The sequence below is a fragment of the Leptinotarsa decemlineata genome, unplaced genomic scaffold (assembly GCF_025532065.1).
Source record: "Leptinotarsa decemlineata unplaced genomic scaffold, Ldec_3_MD MMD2_P_RNA_scaffold_6, whole genome shotgun sequence".
Taxonomy (NCBI): domain Eukaryota; kingdom Metazoa; phylum Arthropoda; class Insecta; order Coleoptera; family Chrysomelidae; genus Leptinotarsa; species Leptinotarsa decemlineata.
This window is the reverse complement of record NW_027412533.1, coordinates 4,020,806-4,046,306: the sequence shown is the minus strand read 5'-3', so window position 1 is coordinate 4,046,306 and position 25,501 is coordinate 4,020,806. Positions and strand designations below refer to the sequence as shown.

The window sequence follows — 25,501 nt, the reverse complement described above, 5'->3', positions numbered from 1 at the left end:
CAAAAACGTACCTATAACAAAAATGAACCCTGATAAAATAATCTGTAGGAAATATTGTCACCAATTTTAAATCATTTAATTGAGTTCTGACTGACTGACTGAATGAGTTCATTATCCAAAGCCATATTCTCAAACAAATATATTGAACCATTCCTTTCTACAGTCAGTCGTAGAAAAAGTGTAGTACGTACCTCGAAGATAAGGCCTATTACGTCCACTCGCGAATTATCGCACTCAGCTCACGCCTCGTGCTTACAATTGGCTTCTTATCCTACTCGGTACGTAATATACTATTATTCTATGAAACACAGCTTAAAAAGATGATACTGATTTTGTGTATGTACATTATTAGTATCATCATTTAGTCCAACGAAAGTAACAATTGGCTTATGGTAGCTATAATATATGGTCATACACAAAATAATCAATGAAAGATTTCATTAATAAATAACCTTTCCTTACATTATAACATTTAAGTAATAACCTAAGCTTGTCTCGAGTTAAACAATTTCAATATTAAATAGTTTAACTCAAGGTGCGTATTCACCAAAAAGCGAGCACGAGCGAACATGAGCGAACACGAGCAAACATACACGAATGCTCGCTCGTGCTCGCTTTTTTGGTGAATACGCACCTTTTAGATTTTAATTCCGTGAACTCCATTCTGGGAAGATATAGTGCGGAAAGCGTGAATTCAGTTTCATTTTAGTTGTTGAGTGGGACTTTAAGTGGGTTGCTAATGATCAAAGTAGAATATTAAGGTGCGTATTCATAAAAAAGCGAGCACGAGCGAACAAGAGCGAACAAGAGTGACGCACCTTCTGACATATTTACCGCGCACGCACTGCTCGCACAAAGTAAATGGATCAACTACGACTACGAACTTGAAGATATTCGCTCTGGTGTGGACTAGACATCAATATGTCGAGCAAACACGAGCGAACATTAGCGAACACGAGCAAACATACACGAATTCTCGCTAATGCCCGCTTGTGCTCGCTTGTGCTCGCTCGTGCTCGCTTTTTTGGTGAATACGCACCTTTAAGTTGCCTATTCATCAAAAAAGCGAGCACGAGCGACATGAGCGAGCATTCGTGTTTGTTTGCTCGTGTTCGCTCATTATTGATTATTGATGCAGGATGCTCGTTCACTCTTCTTCGCTCTTGTTCGCTCTTGCTCGCTTTTTTGATGAATACGCACCTCAATATTCTTGTGACGAAAAGCAGACACGTTTTGTGTCAGATCATATATTAGTTTTCCATTTCCTTGTGATTCTGTATTGAGCGCATATGAATATTTTATTTCATAATGTCTTTTTAAAGCCACGACCAGCATATTACTCTAGTTCATGCTTTCTGGCTCCCTTCATATCTAAGTTTTGCAAGAAGGAGGTTACTTCTTTTATCAGCCAGAAACTTTCAATAACTTGACCTTGACTTATCGTAATATGCAAAAGCCATGCATTGTTTCTATAGAATACTGGACGTTTTCTTCGTATAGCTTCTTGCAAGCGGCGCATAACTTCAAGAAAATACTCCTTATTGGTCGTGCGACCAATGGAAATAACTTCTGGTGCACTACGTTATGGTAATCGAAGAAAACAGTGAGTAAATCTTAGACATTTGATCAAACTTGGCGTGCTTTTTTTGGTCTTGGCTCTCCTGGGCTTTTCCATTGAGACGATTGGAGGTTGGTTTCGATATCATAAACATATAGCAATTCTTGCTCATTTTCTTTTTTTATTATTTTTGCTCTGTATATAGTTATTTTCAAAAGTTATTTTCTTCATCTCATATTCAATATGAATTTCTACAAAATAAATAGGTCACCAGTTGAACAAGAAACATGTTCATTTTGAAAATGTATTTATTGGAATGGCCATATATTTCCTTTCAAAATAATTATAAAACTAGAAATCATTTTTCTGTTAAAACATTATTACGGAAAGTTTCACGTTCGGGCGTGATGAACTCATAAGCTGGAAGATCTCTTTCAACAACCCAAATGGTGCCATTTTCAGCAAATTTTATTATCCTGACCAATTCCTGTGCAACGACATCTAACCTGAAACAACAAATCGTTTTGTACAGAACCAGTACATTTTAAAAAAAGTCAGACATTAAAAAAAACTAGGAAGTCTATAAAGCAATCATTCCATAGACACAGAGCTGGCTTTACCGATTACAGAAAACTATCATTTCTGCTTATGAATATATAAAAATATATAAAATATAAAAAATAAAGAAAAATAGTCGAAAGTGTAAGAATATCAGTATGAACATTCCTAACTGAATGTGACAAATCCCAAAGAAAATCTGACAGAAACTCATGGAGGAAGCAATGCGTAGAATTCGAACAAATTTTCTGGAATTATTAATGAATAATTCTTACCCAGCTCCTCTGTTGAAGAGATCTTATTTAGCACGTCTACCGTTGACGTTCAACTTAACAATAATAATCATAATAATCAGGTGGATCAAATTCCTGTTCAGTCCAATAATAATGCAAATCTGACTTATCCACTTCCCGATCCTATATTATTCTCTTCTTAGAGGTGGGTGACACCTGAGCTGTGCAGAATATTCAGAGATATCAATGTAAAAATAGCTTTTAAAACTATATTAACTATCAACAAACTTTTTTATAAGCTTAAAAATGGAACTCCAATCAACCTACAGTCGAAAGTAGTTTATTCAATTTCTTGTGTTGATTGTAGAAGTGGTCAATCTTCAAGGCTACTTAAAGATAGGATTTTTTCTCATAAGTAATAGTAGACTACACCCTGAGAGATGTGTTCTCAGCAATCATATTTATGGAGGAGGTCATAAAATGTACGACAATCGAAAGAAAAGAATCTGTAAGATTATTCCTGAAAATGACTTTTATCTTATAATCAAATGATTGCCTCAATAGAAGGTGAGATATCAACCACCTCAGTGAAATATATGCCTTTTCGCTCTACATAAAATTCAGCTCAATAATAATAATTCTGATTTTCTATCATAATGAGATAACATTTTTGACATAACTTCACATACATGGAAATTCAATTGTTCTGTGTTCAGGTAACAATATTCAAGTTATACATTCAATTTCAGTATAACCAATAACTGTAATTGGTACAGAAATAACTATTCTGTACTTCCCAACATTCGATCAACATTCAAAAATATTGTCAAATTGGCACTCAGTTTTCCCATTGTGTTTCAATACTCAAACGCCAGATGACTCTCATAACACTTGGGCGAGAACTGTTTCTTTGATAATGGACATACAAAAAATTGAATTGAAGTCCTCGAGTTTGTCCCGGAAAATGAAGGCCTAGATCACTTTATCACTTTCATTTCGTTTCTAATTGGGCCTTTGGAAAAACTATTTATTAGGTATTATAAGGACATACTCCAGAGACCAATATGGCTACAGGACAGATTTATCAATGGAAACGACCTGATATCAAATCACAGGCAAAGCACAATAACCTTTCTTGGATATTCTCGGAACATCGTATCCTTACAATCAATCATCCAAATAGGTATTGACAATACAAGCTTCAGGGATATTACAAACTCATAGAAGATTAGAAAGATTACAGGAACACATAATTACACTACAGCAACAGAATAGGAAACAGTACAATTTTAATAGGTGTCAAGAATTGAAAAAAATGCGACATAAATATGAGGTTACCATATTATATATATATATATATATATATATATATATATATATATATATATATATATATATAATTTTCCAAAAATTAATCACTCCTTATAACCCTTTCAAATCAAATATATATATATATATATATATATATATATATATATATATATATATATATATATATAAACAGAAGTTAATATCGGACATAGCACTCAAGAAAGTGGCAAACCATAGACACGTGTTTCGGGCTTTTGGCCCATCATCAGTATGGTGCAGCCAAGTGTAAGGATGGGCAACACTTGGTTACCAAAAGATAGAAATACAAATGCACGGAGCCACCAACAGGAGCCAACCGCACATTTGTGGTTTCAGTTGATAGATCTCGTGTTCACAAGAAAACTATCAAAATCACCACGGAGGCAGCTATAGCTACCTGCGTGACATCCGGGTCCAGGAAATTATACAAATATGAAAGTTATTGAGTGTCTTGATATAGAAACAGAAGTTAATATCGGACATAGCACTCAAGAAAGTGGCAAACCTATGGTTTGCCACTTTCTTGAGTGCTATGTCCGATATTAACTTCTGTTTCTATATCAAGACACTCAATAACTTTCATATTTGTATATATATATATATATATATATATATATATATATATATATATATATATATATATATATATATATATATGTAAGTTTGTGACGGTGTCCAAACTATAGCGCGCCATAGCCATAGGTCGCCCGCACGACACTCATACCAAAATACCAAGTTCGAAGCGCGCGGCCGTCACCATCAGTCGTAGCTGTTTGATATTGGAGTAAACACGTTCTTTGATTCATGGCGCTTGTCGCTAATTGTTTTTAGAAAGTTGAACCAATAATTATAATAATCCCAAGCTGTACTTGTTGTTGATTCAGGTAAACCTATGTACAATCTTATATTATAATTATTGAAACCTTTTTGAATACCTGTATATAGTGTAAATATATTTTCAGTTATCACAAGCATCAACCGCAGTACTCATTATTTGTAACCTCATCCATTAAGACAAGGGAATTGACTTATAAATCAACAACAGCCATTTTGTTGACCATGGGAGTATTGGAAAAATTCTTTTATAGATACTTTTGCGGTTATAGGGTGGCCCGAAATAAAGTATGCATATGAATTTCGTTATTTAAATGGGTCACTTTTAGAGTATGCGCTAAAAAAAAGAAATCTGCTTTTAGATACAGACTCAAAAATATCAGAAAATACTCAAATAAATTTAATTGTTTTGGGTTTACCAGTGAAAATTCAATTTCATATAAATAGAAAAGACTTAAATACAATTGATAATTTAATGTCACTCATAAATCAGTTAGAAGGTCTTATAGAAAAAGAAACAAAAATTAAAACAAAAATTCCACAGGAAATTTAATCAGAGAAAAAACCATGCCCCTATTGCACAAAAAAAAGATTTCCTAACAGGTATCACTCTGAAGGAATTTGCAGGTTAAAACTCGCTGAGAATACAAAAAATGAGAGAATAAAAATAATAAATAACACGAATATAGAAGAGAGTGTATCGTTTTCTGAAGAATCAAAAAACGAATCGCGGCCCCACTTATCAGATTAAGAATATGTATCGAGGATATCCCAGTCGTTGCGGTATATGACTCGGGAGCAAATGTATCAATAATAAATTTTGATACAGTTGTGAAATTAAAATTAAACAAAAAAATAAGTGGGGAAAATAGACTAATCTCATTCGCAGGCACTACGAATACTTTAGGCTCAATAAATCTAAAAACAAAGATTTTCAATATTACGAATACAATATGTTTTTATATTGTGAAAAGTATTTCTTTTCAAGATGACATTTTGTTAGGTTTAGATGCAATTAAAGAATTTAAACTTTGTCAGGATGAAAACTTGAAAATTTTTCAAAATGACACAAAGAAATGTTTAAATAAGAATATGAAAACAGAGTCTATTTCAACAAACACGGTTGTAAACTGTGAGAGCTCTTTGGAAGATGTGTTGAATAACCACAAAGTATTGTTTACAGAAGATAAATTCGAAGTAGGCAAAACAAAAGGCTACGAGGCGTCAGTAAAACTTACCGAAAATAAATATATTGCGCGTAAACCGTACAAATGCTCTATAGCGGATAACGAAGAAATAAATTCACAAATAAAATCGTTATTGAAGGTAGGTTTAATTGAACGCTCTACTAGTCCTTTTGCATCTCCGGTAACTCTTGTTTCAAAGAAGGAAGAAGGGAGAAAGTCACGGTTATGCGTAGACTATAGCGAACTAAATAAGATAGTCATACCGGAATGCCATCCATTCCCAATTATTGATGATTTATTAATTCGAGTACGGGATTGCAAATTTTTTTCTAAATTAGATATCAACTCGGCTTTCTGGTCAATCTCGATCAGAGAAAAAGATAGATATAAAACCGCGTTTATTACTCAAAACGGGCATTGGCAATGGAAGTGCTTACCTTTTGGCTTAAAATCATCTCCAGCAATATTTCAGAGAATTCTGAGTGACGTATTAGCAAAAAATAATCTTGAGACTTTCGCGATAAATTACATCGATGATATTTTGATTTTTTCAAAAAATCATTCAAATCATTTACGCCACATCAACGAAGTTCTCATAGTCTTAGAAAAAGCGGGGTTTAAGTTAAACAAGAAAAAATGCACATTTGCAAAAAATTCAGTTATCTATTTAGGTCATGAAATCAAAGAAAATGAGGTAAAACCCGTAAATGATAACTTAATCGCAATCAAAAATTTCCCTACACCGCGAAATCAAAAAAATGTTAGGCAGCTTTTGGGCAAAATGAATTTTTACTTGGAATATATACCAAAAGCTTCGATTGAGTTAGAACCACTATATAAATTACTCAGGAAAAATGTAAAATTTGAATGGACACAAGAATGTGAAGATAGCTTTAAAAAAATAAAAAACTATCTCAGTTCTGATCCGATATTGGCAATCTTTGACCCAAAACTTCCTATATACATTTTCACAGATGCATCAAAAAAAGGAGTAGCGGCAATTTTAAAACAACTTCAAAAAGACAACTCTATAAAACCCGTTTTTTTCTTCTCAAAAAAATTAACAAAATCACAAGAAAGTAAACGCGCTATTTTCTTGGAAGTCCTGGCGATAAAAGAGTGTATTCTATATTGGCAATATAAACTTATAGGAAATAATTTCACGATTTTTACAGACCACAAACCGCTTGAACCGCTTGAAGAGTAAAGATACTGAACTATTAGCTTTATTAAACTACATTTCAAATTTTGATTTTGAAATCAAGTATAACCCAGGCGAAAATAATACAGAAGCAGATAGCTTTTCTCGAAACCCAGTACTAGATGAAAATACAAGCAGTGAAACAGCTATAAAAATAGCTGGAGGAATTGAGAAATGATCAAAAACAATTGAAAGATAAAATAGTAAAAAAAAAATAACATTTGTTATAAAATCCTTAATAATGAAGAAAAAATATGGGTATCGGAAAACTTAGGTATTCAAATGATAAAGAAGGTTCACAATGAAAGTCATATTGGAGTAAAGCAGCTAACTCTAACTTTAACTCCCAAATACTATTTTAAAAACATGCATAAGCATATAAAGCTTATTTGTCGAGCATGCGACACATGTGTAAGAAATAAATCAAGATTCGGTAATTTTATTCAACCCCTTTCTCAATTAGGTCCAGCGTCGCAACCCTTTCAAATAATATCAGTGGATACAATAGGAGGGTTCAGTGGAAATAAGTCACCAAAAAAATACTTACATTTAGTTGTAGACCATTTCACGAAGTACGCTTTTGTAGTGACCTCAAAAACACAGACGGGAAAAGATTTCATTAACCTGATAAAAAAAGTTCAAAAAAAGGGAAAAATAAAATTACTTCTGACTGATCAATATGCTGGTATAAACTCAAAAGAATTTAAAAATGTTCTAAAAGCAGAAAACATAACAAACATTTTCACCGCGGTAGATTGCCCCTTTTCAAACGGACAAAATGAACGGACAAATCAAACACTAGTTAATTCGATTAGGTGTAAAATTTTTGAAAATAAAGATAGGCCGTGGTCAGTCATAGCGGAACAGTGTGTAGAAAACTACAATAACACAATACATAGCACAACAAAATTTACACCGAATTATCTTTTGAACGGAATCGATAAATCATTTTTCCCTTCGGAACTCAACGAAAATAACCTAGAAAATCTAGAAAAAAACAGAAAGATAGCATTTTTGAATGCAGAAAAAATTCATAATCAAAATAAAGTTTATTATGATAAAAATAAACGTAAAATAACATACGAAGTCGGTGATCTTGTTTATATTCAGAACGGAAATCGTTTAAATAGAAAAAAGCTGGATCCGATCAGGGTGGGTCCTTTTAAGATAAAACAAAAAATTTCTGATTTAATGTATGTTATTGACTCGGGATTTAAAACACCAGAGTCAAACATTTACCATGCGAGTAAAATAATTCCCTATTTCCAGACTCCTGACTCCTGTAACATATGCCGGGGGGGGGAAGGGGGGATGTAAGTTTGTGACGGTGTCCAAACTATAGCGCGACAAGCCATAGGTCGCCCGCACGACACTCATACCAAAATACCAAGTTCGAAGCGCGCGGCCGTCACCATCAGTCGTAGCTGTTTGATATTGGAGTAAACACGTTCTTTGATTCATGGCGCTTGTCGCTAATTGTTTTCAGAAAGTTGAACCAATAATTATAATAATCCCAAGCTGTACTTGTTGTTGATTCAGGTAAACCTATGTACAATCTTATATTATAATTATTGAAACCTTTTTGAATACCTGTATATAGTGTAAATATATTTTCAGTTATCACAAGCATCAACCGCAGTACTCATTATTTGTAACCTCATCCATTAAGACAAGGGAATTGACTTTATATATATATATATATATATATATATATATATATATATATATATATATATAATATTTTTTTGCCTATATCTTCTTTATTCGCAGACATATTGAAAATCCAAATTTTGATGTTGGCACTTGATTTGGACTCTTAGAATATATCCATGAATCTTTTATACAGGGTGTCATCTGACTTGGGCCACCCCCATCTTTGAATTTTTAAATACGGACCTGTATTTTTTGTCGTAGTTTTTGGATCGTAGACGTTCACTTCATACTGAGAAATTAAATTAAATTTCAAATTTCGGGACTTTTCGGTATTATTCGATCAAAATTGTGTGAATTATTCCCTTTTAAATTACTTACGGCCCTGGAAATTGATTGACTGAGTTGAATTGAAACACAATAGCAACTTTCACGTCTCCCTATGTACCGTAGAGTTTCTCGAGAGTTTTTTTTTCATTTTTAGGTACCTATTCATATTTTTTCCATTGCTCTGAGCGTTTTCTACAAAGAAACTTCGAATAAGAAAACCTTTTATGATTATCTGAAACATATCTACAACAAAAATATGTTATATTATTTTGATGAGCAGAAAAAAAATGGTAGCAATAATAACATCCGAAACGAACACTATAATTATAATGAAAATTGAAATGAAGTTAGTAATTTATATATACAAAAAAATTTATTGTGCAATAAATGTTCGAATTGGAGTTTTTTCATTTCGAGACAAATAATGGGAAAATAAGATGATCTGCAAGATCACCAGATCTTACTATTTTGGACTACATTTTATGGGGGACATTGAAAAATAGGATTTACGCTGGCAGAGAGATAGAAAATGTGGAAGACTCGAGATTGAAGATTTTGAATGATTTCGCAACAATGCAGGAAATAAGTGTATTAAGGGCAATAAATAATATGAAAAACCGAGTTTAAAAATGTCTCGATATGGAAGGACTCCAGTTCGAACATTCATTGCGCCAATAATTTTTTTGGGTACCTTTATAAATTACTTAATTTCAATTTTCATTACAATTATAGTGTTCGTTTCGGATGTTATTATTGCTATCATTTCTTTTTCTGCTTATTGAAACACTCATAATATATTTTTGATGTGGATATGTTTCAAATAATCATGAAAGGTTTTTTTATTCGAAGTTCATTGTAGAAAACGCTCAGAGCAATGGAAAAAATTTGAATAGGTATCTGAAAATTAAAAAAAAACTGTCGAAAAACTCTACGATACATATGCGTTTATGCAGTTATTTTTATTAATACTTTTTTTGGTTGTTCACATACTGTCTTCAATCGAGGACCGCCTGTTCGGTACTGACGGTGCCCGATAGGCTGAAACAGCTGTCTACCGGTGGCTCTCAAATTGAAATCAAGGTGGGAATGATCATAATAGTACTTATCTATTTATCTTTTAATTTTCATGGAATTCTTTTTCAGCAGCTTGACTACATTAACCTTTCTTGATTATATATATAGTGATAAAATATTCAATAAACAATGATTACCCTTGCAAAGGAATTCCACCTGAATCACCACCTGCAATGGTATCCAGATATTCCGGTGACCATAATTTACCCTCCATATCCATCAGTGGTGTTGCGCTAGGTCCTGGACATAGAGCAACTACTCTTACGCCGGTTCTTTTGGAATGGGTCGGCCAAGCCCATGCCTGGGTCATGGTAACCACCGCTGCTTTTGTTCCGCAGTAGACTGGCATGTATCCATGTGCGTTTAGGCCTACAACGGATGATATATTAACGATGACAGCTTCAGATCCCTGTTTGGAGTTCTTCAGATACTTTTCAAGACCCAGAAGCATTCCGTTGATGAGGCCATTCTGCAAAAAGATAGTTCATTGAATGACGTATTTGTTTTTTAAGAGAAAAGGAAAACTAAAAGCAGATTCAGCATTGAACAACTTTGTAGAGAAAATTTTCCAATCTCTTGACAACAAGGAGATTGCGATTGCTATATTTCTCGATATTGAAGGAGCATTTGAGAATGCACTACCTGGATCTATAGGATCATCCCTGGCTATGAAAGGCATAGAATCGGCAAAAACTGGCTGGATCTATGCCATGCCGGTAAACAGAACTGGAACTACGACTCTTCATGGTAAGGCCATTAGATTCAGGGTGACAGAGGCTGTCCTCGAAGTGAGGTATCATATTCCCTTCTGTGGTCGCTCCTGATGGATAGTCTGCTTGATGCCCTCGGTAAAAGAAAAGTAGATCTGCAAGCATATGCAGATGACCTTGTCATCTTGGCAAGGACCACGTCGGGAAGGGTTGCTTGTAATATTCTCCAAAACACGATGGACGTTGGTGCCTAAGGGAGCAGATGTCTGTCAAGGAGGAGACATTTGAACGATTCAACGCCACTTTTCCTCAATGGTGAGGTTATTCCACTTGGAACGGAGGTGAAATATCTTGGCACTGTCCTTGATGAAAAATTCACCTGGAACGCTTAGTTGGAAAAAGTTTTGCTCTTAAGGACATGTCGAAGGATTTGTGGTAAAACTTGGGGTTTGGGTTCCAAACGAATCCATTGGATTCACGTCATAATTGTCAGACTAATGATCACTTATGGATCAACTGCCTGGTGGCCGAAGGCTTTGAAGGAAACGGCTCAGGCGAAGCTCTCTGGCTTTCAGAAACAGGCTTGCCTGGTCATCAGTAGTGCCAACAGTACCACACCGTCAGCGGCCATGGAGATTCTTCTAGATCTACCTCCTTTCCAAATTTTTCTGAAGAGAGAGAGCTAGACGGACTGCATATAGACTTGTGCACATTGCCAACTGCACAAATCAATTTAACGCAGAGTACAACAGACTACTGGTTGACACTGAAAGTCACAGCATTCTGGAAATGACCTCTGATTTTATGCCTCTAACTATCAATTACGAACTGCCTTATGAAGTAGTTATTGAGAGCAAATAATTGTTGGTTCACAGATGGATGAAAAATACCTTCAAATAAACCAAACAAACATTCAACACCTCAATGGAAAGAATTTTCATGGACTACTGGCAAAACCTTCCAGAATTGGCTAACCCTTCGCAACTTGATACTAGACAGTTGTTGGACTATAGTAGGGATGAACTATGAGGTCTAACAGGCCTTCTCACAGGACACTATCATTTGAATAATCATTTGCAGAGGATCGTAATGAAAAACACAATGAATAACCAAATTGAAATGAAGTATCACCAAACAATCCATTGACATAAAAAATAATCAAATTTTTTTATAACTAAATGAACGTTCAAGATCCAAAAACTGCAACAAAAAATTCAGGTTCGTATTCAACATTTCAGAGATGTGGGTAGCTCAAGTCAGATAACACTCCGTGTAGGAGGTTGATGAACTTAGCTCATATCAAGTGCGAATGACAAAGTGTGGACATATTTACAATATGTCTGCTGATAATGAAAATAATGCGAATCAAAAAATAATTACATAATAATTTCATGAAGAATGTTGTATTTCTAGCTCTTTAATATACAATTACCATATTGATAGCCACTTCCTTTTCCCAAATCGAGTCGTTCATTATCCCCGCGTTGTTGATGAGTATGTCCACATTTTTGAATTTCTTTATTGTTGACTGGAATGCTTCTGTGAAAAAAATATATTGATGAGAATACTGCGAAACAAATACAACATTTTCAATGTTATTTTTAATATTTCTACCTTTCCATAGAAAAATATAATTCGACGTTATATAACAATGCTGAAACTTTCTCAAATGAATGTTCATGACATTATTCTGGAAAGTATCGAATTTCATGCAATACTTTCAAATTCAAATACATTTTGGGAATTATTCATTTTTTTTCATTATTTTTATATATTTTCAAAAAATATAAATAGATCCATAATGTATATCAATCAATCAATCAATTGTCTCTTTCTGTGACAAAGTAGTAATCATGTGAAAAAAAAAGAAGCTTATGCTTATGAGGAACTGAAGACAAGTGTTTTCAAGTCTAAATTTCAGTAAGTGAAATTAAACAACAAAATTCATCATGAAATTTTACATCAACACTCTTTTTTTTGTAGCGTTCCTATAAATGATGTTCTATAACGAATGTTTGGAGTTCAAACTGAATAGAAAAATGTTATTTCGTTTAATTTCATGAAGGAAGTTATTTCATGTAAAAGGCAAAACCTATTTTCCCAAATGTATGTAACAACTGTAATCGTGACAAAAGCGAAATTGTAGCTTTCTGTGGAATAAAGTGGTAATCTTATGCGAGAAATGTGTGTTTTCGTCTTCAAATAGGTAATTTCAACCCGAAAATTCGAGAACTACACCATCTAGGTTGATGGAGTTTTCTGTAAGTGAAATGTTATATCCACATTCTTTCTATATATAATGTTGTGTTGCGTTCATATGAGTAATACCTGTTTCAATTCCATAATGAATGTTTGGAGTACAAATTTAATATATAAAAATAAATTGCTGTTCGTGGGTCTTGCTAAAACTCAAACGACTGGACCGATTTGGCTAATTTTTATTTTCAATTATTTGTGGAAGTCCAGGAAGGTTTAAAAGGTGAGGAAATGTAAAAAAAGGGAAAATATTAATAATAATAATAAAAGAACTCGAGAACGGTTGTACCAGTTTTTATGATTTTGGTGTTTTTGGATTTGTTTTCTTCGGGGATAGGATGATGAGTATTGAAATATGATATTTCATAAATGAAAATGTCAGGACAGGTGATAGGTGAAGTATTAATCAGACGGACGCAGCTTTTACAAATAATAGAATTTATTAACAACATCAACAAATGAACAAACAGAAAATAACAGTGTAACCTCGTGGCGAGGAGAATCATAATTAGGATTAGTTCCCGGCCGAAACCTCAGAACAGAATGGATTTATCGGCTAAGAAAAAATGTTCGAAGTCAATTTCAAATTATCATCACTGACAATATGCAATAAATCAAAACCTCAAACACAAATCCCAAAAATTAGAGTCAAAATGGAACAGTAACTAATGATGTAACTGATATATGTAACTCATTCAACAAATACTATGCATCACTTGGAGAAATATATGTGAACAGGGTTATTGAACCAAAAAACTACAATATTTCAAAACAAAGGTTACAAAATTCATTGTATCTTTATGAAACTGATACAAATGAAGTACATGACGTGATCATGGAATTAAAATCACAAAAATCCCAGGGCAAGAAGAAAATCGCTCGGATAGGTGATACAATGAGTAATCCGGAAGCTGTGAGCTTTGGGATACCTCAAGAAACAGTGCTAGGCCCCGTTCTTTTCACAATTTACTCGAATGAACTGCTCCTTCTTGATACAAGAGGTAAGGTATTGAGCTTTGGGGACAACTCAAGTTATGTGCAGAAGAAGATTTTCTAACAATCGAAAGTTGGTTTCTACAGAACAAACTCACAATCAATTTTGATAAAACGAATTATTTACCATTCACGTCATAGTCCAATATATTGCCTTATATTGAACAACTCAATATCAACAATAATTACTATATAACTCAATTAGATATCTAGGGGTAACAATTGATAGACACCTTCGTTGGGACTTACACATAAAGGAAACAGTAAGAAAAATGAGAGGTACACTTTCTAAATTCCAATAACTCAGAAAATTCCTAGACATAAAACACTTGAAATAATAAAATTGGATGGGGAGGAGTTAAATATTGACATTTGGTGAATCTTGATACAATTCAGAAGTGGGTTTTAAAAATAATACCTCACAAAGGCCGAACATACTCAAGTGACAGTGTTTTCAGAGACACACAGGTCTCTGACATGAGGCAATTATTCTGTATGAGTATTCTAAATAATATTCAAACAGGAAATATTCAGATAACCCTAGCTGAACACACCTACCACACAAGAAACAGAGAAATGCATGTTATTTTGGATCACGAATTTATCAGATAATACCCGATGTAATCAAAGATAATCATAATAATAAAAGTTTCAAGAAAAAATATATAAAATGGATATTGATCACCAAAAGATCATTTTTCCATAAACTGGTTAATCAAAATAAATTTTAAAAAATGTATGAACAAAATTGCCCCCCTATAAATTCCCCCCCAGAAAAAAAAACACACCAGAAAAGCTAATTTCAATAACATAGCGACTATTTTCAGAACCTTCCATGTAACATATTAACTTCACTTAAGCTTTTGTTCTTATCATTCTGTACTATTTCATATTTTATTGGTCATTTTATCACATACACAGTATTATATTTTACGTTAAACCGTCAATAACCATTGTCGCTGAACTACTGTAAACATTAACCTGATCGTAAGCACTATTTTATAATTCAGCCTTTTTTTAATAATTTTTAAACATCAATTTTATATTACTTCTTATGATGAATTTCAATTTATCTCATGCCTATTTACTAGTTTTTATTTTTATATTTACTGATATGGCTATATCACGTACAAGGAATACCCCTTCAGCGATGCTCCTTCTGTGATGCCGTTGTTTATTTACTCCTTTTCATATTTGAGAATTATGTATACCTTTTATCCATATTAGGTGAATAAATATTATTATTTCCCGTAGTGTGCGCTGGTCAGGCCCTATCCCCCGAAGCCCCGATACATTCGGGAGGGCGCGCCAGCATTATCAACCAATGACCACTCCCCTTGATAATATCATTATTATTTTTTTTTATCCCCCGAAGCCCTGATACAGTCAGGAGGGCGCGCCAGCATTATCAACCACACCGTGGGGTAAGTGATCATTGGGTCCGAGAATCATGTGCCCTGAGCAAGCGCAGTGAGCCAAGAATGACAGCCTTCTGCATCTGTGCGGCTGAGATTTCTGCCTTGGTGCGGCAAGCCGGTATGATTTTAAGATTCGAGAGTAGAAAGGACATCATTCCACCAAGGACTCCAATAATCAGAACAACCATCTTGACAGAGTGATCTGGATAGAGTCTGCGGAGTTCGAAGAGAAAATCTCGATATTTTATCCGTTTTTCCTCCTCTTTTCTGACGATATTCGTCTCGCCAGGAGCTGAAAACTCCACGACAAATATCGTTTTGGTCTGGTGGTCGAGAAGGACTACAGGCTTATTAGCTTGCATGATGAGGGTGGGGAGCGAATAGTTCCAATAAATTCGGCACTTCCCTGCTTGCTCGCGGCAGGCCCTGCACCTTGTGTCAGGAACCTCTACACCCATCACGCGACTGCGGTAGACTAAGGTGTTGAAGACACCATCCTGGCAAGCCATGATGAACCCCTCAGTTTCCGACTTCAGCCCACTCGACCTGAGAAAAGCGAACCTCAGGCGCTTTGATAAGCTAAGGTTTTCAATGTTATTGAAGAAGACCCCATGCATTGGCTTATCCCTGTGTCTTCGCAGAAGTAAGGTGATCTCTGGGGCTTTTATCTGAGCTTTTTGCTGAACGGGTTCCAACTTGGTGACAGAGTTGTAGTCACCTCATTCAGAGTCGAAAACTATACCGAGTTCATCAGCTGCTCGAGCAGCTGCCCTAAGGAGAAATGCTCCAATTCCTGCTCTCTCATGATCACAGACCATGCAGATAAGAGGATCCGAACTCCTGACGACTTTACAGGCTGTATCCAGTACCATTCTGTCATGTAGATACTCCAAACTCAAAAGTCCACGACCTCCCTGTTGCCGGGGGAAGTACAACCGTGGAACGGACGATTTGGGATGCAAACTCCTATAGAGATGCATCACTTTTCGGGTTCTTACGTCGAGTTGATACAGCTCCTCCCGAGTCCACTTCACTACTCCAAACGAGTAGAGTAAGATTGGAACGGCAAGCATATTTGTTGCAGCTACTTTGTTCTTCCCCGACAGTTCCGATGACCAGATCTGTCGAAGTTTGTGCTGATACTTGCCGCGGAGAGAGTTTTTCACTGCAGTTACCGCTTGTGAGTGGCGTTGTTCCACCCCGAGGTAAGTATACGTCTCTCCGGCATCCAGATGGTGTAGGATGCTTCCATCTGCACATTTATCTATCCCGAATTTCATACCGATAGCATGCGTGTACTCTCCCACCACCCTCAAGGACTGATGGAGATCCTTCTCCCCAGAGGCATAAAGTTTAAGATCATCCATATAAAACAGATGGGTGACCTTGTGCATCCGGTTTCCGAGGGTGCCACAGTTATACCCTCGAGTATTTCTGAGCGCAACGGATAATGGCAATAGTGAGATGCCATAATAGAAGGGGACTGAGGGAATCACCCTGAAATACACCCCTTCTGAAAGTGACCCACCCTGTTTGGACTGTTGCTTGACCAGATGTTATGGTGAAGCGAGTTCGCGAAAGTGGTATCAGTTGTTCAATGCATCTCACTATTATATCGAGTACCGCAAGGCATGTGAGCAAAAGCAAGATGAGCTCATGCGAAATTGTATCAAATGCCTTACGGTAATCGATCCAGGCCACAGAGAGGTTACGCTTATATTGTATCGAGTCCTGCGTTACACATCTATCGATGAGCAGGTTCTCTTTACATCCAGCGACTCCTCTCTTCGACCCTCTCTGCTCTCGAACACTCGGTCAACTGCGGTGCGTATTCGTGTGTATAAGATGCTTGTAAACAACTTGTAACACGAATTCAAGCATGTTATCGGTCTGTAATTCTTAGGAATCGACAAATCTCCGCTTTTGGGGATGAGAACGGTCCGCCCCTCGACAAACCAATCCGGAATCAGCTGCTCTCCGTCCAGTCATGAGTTGAAAACTCTGGCCAGATGGCGGTGGGTACTTGGTAGTTTTTTCCACCAATAAGTGTTCAGCCCATCTGGGCCTGGAGCAGCAAAGTTCTTGGAACCAACAAGGGCTCTTCGAACGTCATCCGGGGTTATCGGGTTGAGCAGTTCATTGAGCTCAGGCTGTCGAAGCTCTCTGTTGAAAGCTTCGAACTGCGCTAGGGCTGGAGTGTCTAAGTTGAGTGGCTGCGGGTGTTCATAGATATCTTTCCAGAAGGATTCCACCTGATCAGCAGTCGGTGGATTATCCACAATACGTGGAGGCTCTTGGAATAAGCAAGAAGGTTTCTCGCGGAACCTAAGATTTTCCGCGATACTTCTCGCTCGCCTCACTAGTGACTTCTTAGCAGCCACTAGCATTCGTATCCTATCAAGGCAATGCTGTTTGGTGGTCAACAGCACGCCTCGGCTTGGAGTGTGATGGATACGTCGTAAATTGGCGGCTATTCGCCGCACTGCGGGCGTGAAAGGCCTATTGGCCACCCTGTAGTCCATCACACATTGGATACGAGACGCGTGTTGTCTCGCCGACGTGATCTTAGCCTCCATCTTGTGTACACGCCGTTCAATCTTCCGAACCGCAAGGCCGGGATTTCGTCCTTCCGATTCGGAAAGCGATTGGACGACGTTATACACGGCGGTGTTGATTTGCCAGATGTCAGCCTCTTCTGTTAGAACACTATGAACCTCCGCATCCAAACAAGCCAGTTCTTGTGGCTTCAGGGGCGTAATTCTGTGGAGCGCCCTGCGTGTTCTGATTATCGTCTCCATTGATGGTATGGTGCGAGTCTCCTCTCCAGCCGTGCCACGGGTGATAGAACTGCAACTTCTACCACTTCGTTAGCAGGCTGGGGAGGAGCTATATAGCCAAGCCGCCGAAGATAGGATACGTAATCCCTAAGATTTTGGGCGGAAAAGGCGGGATTATCCGAGTGTGTTTCACACCACAGAGCATGCAATCTCGCCATGTAACCTCTTCGCGCGGGCTCACTACTCTCGTAGCAATGCATAGGCTATCTCTCAGCTCATGCGTCCACTCAAAGCGTCCGTTATCGTTGCCAGGGTTGTCGCCGGTAGGCAAATCATCGTTATGGGCCCCACCACCTTGCCTCTGACCCCTCCGAGCGGGTCGATTGTGGGGGCCCCTTCCTTGATTATTGGGAACCAAGTGTTGGGTCCACCGGGTGGTTAGCCCTGTGGACCCACGGCCGGCACCGGAGGGAGAATAGAGTTTTCCTTCCCGGGTGCGCCTGGGCTGCCGGTCCGGTTTTGCACCAGTTGCTCGGGTAAGTGGTGTCGCAACTCACCATAGGCCAAAGGTGTTAGTGGCCATCCCTGCCTGCTTATTATTATTATCATTATTATTATTATTGTTATTTTATGGTCGAGGTCATAAATATAGTCGAGAAGGGTCAACCACGTGTGCCCGAATTCTTTGTCTGAATCCATAAAAGTATTGACAATGAGTACCTACTCGAAACATCCCAAATGGCTTAGTTCTGAATATCCATCTGATTTTTCGGCAATAAACTTTATTTTTGAGAGAAGATGGCATTTCAATGACATGCGATGAAAAAATACAAAAATGCTGAGTAAAAATTGAGATAAAAGAATTACCATGAAAAACCCAAGCAGATGGATATTTTGGACGACTGCTCGATAATAGAGTTATGAAAAGTTAATTTCCTAACAAGAATTTATAATACAAACATAAAAATTAATAACGTGTCACGTAATATTTTTTCCTTCTTACTTATTCAATCATTAGTTCATACGTGGGGTATATTAGATATAGACGGGATAGGGTTATTTACTCACAGCTAGCTTTTAGACAGCGAGAGGGGGGTGAGTTATACAAACAGATTTACTATTAACCCTATATAACGTAATAGCAAGCAGATCGAAATCTATAAATTATTTATGATACAATAATGCACCAATAAAACTCAAAATTTGGCAAATGGATATACTGACAGATTTCTACACAGGGTTTGGCAATGTGCAAGAAAAACCGTATTTAATAAATAATAGCCAACCACGCAGGGGGGTCGCGCACGACAAAGATAACTGGACAGGGTGTTTGGGAAAAGAAACGTACCCTTCCAATCTCCTGCACAACGAGAGGGAAAACTTATTCTCCAGTTAGAAATCTCTGAAGAGAAATTTGACCGGAAGACATGATATTGGTAATGTGAAATGTTAAGGTATTGGTATAAAAAATATATATTCAATTTTCACTCAAAGGGAAAGTCCTTAATGCCACTATGCGGTACTTAGCCTCGATTCCAAAGGGCCAGCTGTGATAGGGCACTATTGCGTTACTTCACCAAGGAAAAGGATGAAAACCTATGTGACATTTCCTCATTTCCTTGTGCCCCAAATGACTGTTCGTATAATAGTATCGGGTTTTTGTGGGTGGTATTATTAGTTATAAAAAAAACGCCTGAAATTAAATTATTGTTGGATTCCTCGTATTATGAGATATATTATAGTCCTGTGATGACACAAGGAATAATACTTGAAAACCCACCTCTGATCATTGAACCCTGATAATTCGAAGACGTTTTCATATACAGTTGGAAAAAACTGATATAAATATCCTCCGAAGAGATAAGAAAATGAAATTCTCAACCTTCCAAATCAGCACTAATTCGAATCCGTTTCTGTGAATATGTGAATCACAACCGCTTATAGCGTTTTACGATAATCCCTAAGTTGAATTCACATTCGAGCATCATTGTCAATTTACAACTGAAAATGATTAAAATACCTTGGTCAAGGACCAACAAGTTTTTTAATTTTTCCGTTAGTGGCAGAAGCTATCGGGTGGTTGTTTAGGATCTCGATATGAGCTATTAGTAGGTGGGTAAGCGACAATAAATAGGTACCTTTTACGGATAACGTAACAAAAGAAATGAAATGTTTGTAAACTAAATAGTTGAAGGAAAAACTCTACAAAAATAATAATGATGATAGTAAAAAAAGAACTCAAGTACGGTTGAACCAATTTCTATGATTTTTATGTTTTTGAATTTGTCTCCTTTGGGAATAGGATAATAAGTAATGAGATATAAAGTTTTATCGATAATAATAATGATAACAAAAGAGGCAAATAACATCAGTGATAATAGTGACGTCTTATGATGAAATGTAACTGACAGCTCATTTGTTATGTTACGTTTTCACCCGTGGGTTGACCAATGATTCACTACACTGAATAATTAAACTCAACTTTATATAACTTTGAATACAACAAACACTTCAACAAAAACTTCAACAATTATTTGAATGTCTATCGCCTCACCAGATCAGTTCCCGTACCGCACTGTAACTTCCGCTTGACTGTGTCGATATGCTCGCGGCTAGCGTTTTATATCGTTATCGAATGCGCGAGAAAACCTTGCTGAAATTCCGTCGAAATCGGTACCTGTATTCTCGCTGCTTCTAGAGTGACAGGAAACATTGTGCATTCGCGCTCTCTTAGCTACGTCACTTTTGGTTCATGGATACCAGTGGCGGCCGGCGTTAATTTCTTTAGGGCATGATTCACAACAGTTATAACAAAACCTAACTGACAGTTTACGTAATGTTGTCTATGTCTATGTTATATCTATGTTATGATTTGAATTATCGTGAAGTTGACCGGTTATGTGTTTGTTTTGTGCCAGAATTACTATGATGTAAATCTTATTGTGACGATATTATTATTAACAATGGCGCGACCAAGAAGATCTGCCGTACTGCAATTAGGATTCGAAACATCGCGAATGCCTCATTGTTGGTGATAACTTAGAAAAACGTGATATTGTGCATACACGTCGCGATGCTAGGCAACGGCAACAAATATTCTCATACATTTAATCGAAAAAATTCGACCAGACGAAAAAGATGATAGAGAAAATTCATGGTTTCCACATAGTCAATTATACGTGACATGCTTTATTTGTTTTTGCGCCTGATAACAAAATGAAAAATGTCGTATATTACGTGCCATTTCGAATTAGATTGGCATTTGCAATGAAAACTAATAAGTTTCAAGGCCAGTGGTAAAACATCCTGTTTGTTTGCGTTAGCTGAACATAGACTAACAAAAAATATTGTACACACTATATCACTAAGGGATTATTATTATTTGTAAGTTGTTCTGATAGAAATAATTTATGTGGGAAAACAACGTTTGCGGGCCAGCTAGTAGACATTAAAAAATGATTTTTTTTGTAATTCGATGTAGTTATTTTGACAGATATTTTCCTTTCCTGTAATTCAATATTCAGGTTAAAGTATTTATTATCAGTTTATCCCTGAAAGGAACATATGCGAAAGATCTACGCATCAAACTAATCCAGATTTAAAAATCTGATGCGTTCTCTAATATATTTCATCAAGTTTCCTTTTGAATGTCGTGTATCAATGAGTATACATTTCTTAATATTTGATATCCCCACCACATGTATTTGAACAAAAACTTGAAAACCTCACCTTCGAATTCGACGTATTTTGTTACATCTGTTTTGATAAAAAGTGCTCTATCTGCGCCAAAAGTGCTTCTCAATTCTTCTTCTGCTTTTTTTCCAGATACCGCATCCATATCAGCCAGAGTAACACCCTGGAAAAGAGAGTATAAATGAGAATTTTTCATATCTCGTGTGAAAATCATTTGTTTCATAATCAGTCGAGCGCACAATTTGTCATACATCCGAAAACTTACTTTCAATCCATTTTGTAACAGTTCTTTGGCGTATCTGAATCCCAAACCTGATGCTCCTCCAGTAATCAGGGCTATTTTACCGGTTACTTCAAAAACCATCTTCAAGTCGAAATTGAAATTCCTCCTTTCTTCTTTCCGTCAGTTGTATTTATGAATAAATAGTAATATTTCACAAACAAGGTTACATAGCGAATAAAGCTGGTTTATCATAGACAAACAGTGTATAACTCTGAAACAATATGATAATTTACTGTTGAATGTGTTGGAGTCGAAAATAAAATACCTTCGTTGATTCTATTATTCTTTGAACAATTAAATTATCACAGTCAATATAGGTTTAATATATCGTTTATCATATGGCAACATGAAAAGTTGGGGATATATAGGTCGAAGGTTACTCATAACATATAAAGAAGTGATCACACAATATGTTGGTGCACTCGTCTTGAACATATTTTCGCTGCTTCAAATTCAGCTGTTCAATATGTTCAGTTTGTTGGTCAGAGGCATGTAAGTTAGGTTTTCTGTGGTCGGCATGCTATTGGAAAAAATGGAATGGAATGCTCCAAAACACTTAAAATATAGATAGTGGCAAACAATAATTGTACTCTGAGTAAGAAAACTGTTCACAAGTGGTACAAGCTATTTACTGAAGGTGACGCTAGTCCTGGACTCTCCAGCACATCAACAATCGATGAAAATGTTGAGAAAACGAAAAAAATTGTTATAGAGAATCGTCAAATCATTGTTAGAGAAGTATCTGAGAATGTCGGTATATCGGTTGGCACATGCCATGCAATTTTTTCGGAATTTTAAGCATGAACCGTTTGGCAGTGAAGTTCGTTCCAGGATTGCTGAATTTTGACTAAAAAACCGTCACATGAGCATCGCTTAGAACTTGTTGAATGAAGTTAACGGCGATCCAGGTTTGCTCAAAAAGGTCATAACTGGTGACGAATCATGAGTATATGGTAATGACAACGAAACTAAAGTCCAATCGTCCCAATGGAGAGCCCCAGGAGAGCCAAGACTGAAAAGTTTGATCAAACATCAACATTTGGCTCACTGTTTTCTTCGATTATCGTAACGTAGTACATCAGAAGTTCTTGTCACATGGAGGTTCGGTCAAACATGACTCGTCATTGCTCGTTCGTGATTTTTTGGCCATCGTAATCATGCCTCAGCTACCTCATTCATCAGATTTGACCCCTTGCGACTTTTTCCTGTTCCCAAGATTGAAGAGACCCATAAAAAACGGCATTTTGCGACGACTGAGGAGATAAAAATTGAATCACCTAGAGATCTCGAAGACATACCAAAGTGTATATCAGAACTTCTTCGAGGACTGGAAAAAACGCTGGCACAAGTATATTATATTTGAGAAGGACTATTTTGAGAAATACAATTCAGATAGATCCCGGAGATTCCCAAACTACAATACACGGCAAAGAACAAACAAACATTTGCTCCTTCCTGTACATAAAACGACACTGCAGCGTGCTTGTACTGTTATGAATTTCAAATTTTTCTGTTTCTTCTTCTTTTACTTTGGCAATAAAAACCTAATGTTTTTCGAACGGTAACGTATATTTGTTTAGTCCTAGTCTTGTCTCTGATATCGAATAATCCAGTCGAATTTACCACATCTACTGCATGGAACAACTGTACCAAAAAAATCAGAACAAATCAGTAGAAACACTTTTCAAAAAAAATTGTTGACTCTGAATGAGAGATTTTTCATTCGCTGGGGTGATATTGGATTTCATTAGTTTTGTTGCTCTTTGAGTAGTCACGAAATTTCAACAGGAGTGGAGGTCACTTTTGTCCAGCCACACATCTCACAACGTTTTATGCCACACTTCTGTAAGTAACACCATAGTATACTTTATACTATAGAACCTAACACCCTCCGTTTCCACCACCAAACTTACCTGCACTTACACAACCAGTCCACCGCACCTCGTGTCCAAAGATATAAATACAAGATGTTTTGTCCCCGGTTCATTTGCACAGAGCCGGCAGAATCCTGCGGCTAGAGCTGCATGCACTTCGAGACTGAAAATGAAGAGCCCAGCCCGTCTGGAAGAACTCATCATAGAAGACCAATCTGCATGGAGAATGCAGAAAGTCCTGAGGTAGGGCCGCTGAAAACTATGCCCGCCAATACACGATGAAAGTGATCGTTAACACGGATCAAGAGAAAGCAGAAGCATTTGCTGACAATTTCGAAAAATAATGAAGAGAAAATGATGTTTCATTTACGGACGAAGTAGAATAAGTCGAAAACCGAGTCGAACAGACGGCAGCGAAGGAACAACACGCAACCCCTGGCACCAACATCCCCTTAGGAAGTGAAATGTACCGTAAGAGGCCTTGCCACACGGAAAGCACCAGGCCTCGACCCAATCCCCAACCGGCCACTGAAGGTCCTACCAAGAAAGGGTATAGCGGCAATGACGAATATCATTAATGCTATACTCAGATTAAATTTCTCGTACCCGTTCAAGGTGGCAAGGGTTATCCATATTCCGAATCCGTAGAAGAATCATCTATTTCCGGGCAACCACAGGCCAATAATCTAAAACCCTTCCATGAACGGAGTGGCAGAACGAGTCATCTTGAAAAGACTAGATGACCAAACCAGCGAACTGAGAATTTTACCAGTCGAACAGTTTGGTTTCAGATCTGAACATTCAAAAGAGCTACAAGTCCTGAGGGTATTCAACTACACCGGAGCAATATTCCTAGACGTCTTCAAGTCGTTTGACAGAGTTTAGCACGACGGACTTCTAGCCAAAATGAGCAATGTTGGCTACTCGAAACGAATGGTGAGACTAATCAAATATTTTATAGTGAAGCGACGATGCCGTTGCAGAGTAGGACACGAACTCTCTACCATGATACTTCTGGAAGCAGGAATCCCACAAGATGCAGTTTTTCTCCCACACCTCTTCTCGGTACATACAGCAGACATGCCCAAGCCAAAGAACAACTTCAACAAATTGGCACTCTACGCGAACGAAACAGCTTTACTGGCGGGATCCACCAGCCATGCGCAAATCACCAGATATTTGCAATAACAAGCGGACAGATTACAAAGGGCCAACCAACCTTTAAAATCAGTATAAACGCTGACAAGAGTCAGTAGATACTGTTCACCCGGAGGCTGGTACACCCGGAAGGAAACGTCACCTTCAACAGAAAAGATATTCGGTGGACCAACGAAGCAAGAAACCTGGGAGTCATTCTCGACAGTAGACAGGTCCCACATACGGCAGAGACTAGGGCTGGCGAGAGCCGCCCGACAAAACCTATACAAAATTAAAAGCCGCAGGAACAACATGGGTCCCCATGTGAAACTGCTTTTCATCAAGACTGTTCTTCTTCCCACCTTTCTGCTGGGGGCCAGTGCGC

The 25,501-nt window shown here is 37.0% G+C and overlaps 1 protein-coding gene across 1 annotated transcript; it reads right to left on the bottom strand.

Annotated features, from left to right (window-relative positions):
* Positions 1-1,848: 1,848 nt before the first annotated feature.
* Positions 1,849-22,261, bottom strand: LOC141480078 (15-hydroxyprostaglandin dehydrogenase [NAD(+)]-like). The gene is made up of 5 exons (XM_074169832.1): positions 22,088-22,261; positions 21,859-21,985; positions 12,118-12,224; positions 10,113-10,444; positions 1,849-2,064 (listed from the first exon to the last, which is right to left on the bottom strand). The coding sequence occupies exons 1-5, from the start codon at positions 22,184-22,186 to the stop codon at positions 1,917-1,919; spliced, it is 813 nt and encodes a 270-aa protein (XP_074025933.1). The 5' UTR covers positions 22,187-22,261; the 3' UTR covers positions 1,849-1,916.
* Positions 22,262-25,501: the final 3,240 nt, after the last annotated feature.

Bases quoted from the DNA above. Each gene is read 5' to 3' on its own strand.
- LOC141480078 (XM_074169832.1), bottom strand. From the start codon at position 22,186: ATGGTTTTTGAAGTAACCGGTAAAATAGCCCTGATTACTGGAGGAGCA. The intron at 21,986-22,087 runs GTAAGTTTTCGG...TCTCTTTTCCAG, and splicing joins TGTTACAAAATGGATTGAAA to GGTGTTACTCTGGCTGATAT. The intron at 10,445-12,117 runs GTAATTGTATAT...ATCTTTTTGCAG, and splicing joins AGGAAGTGGCTATCAATATG to AATGGCCTCATCAACGGAAT.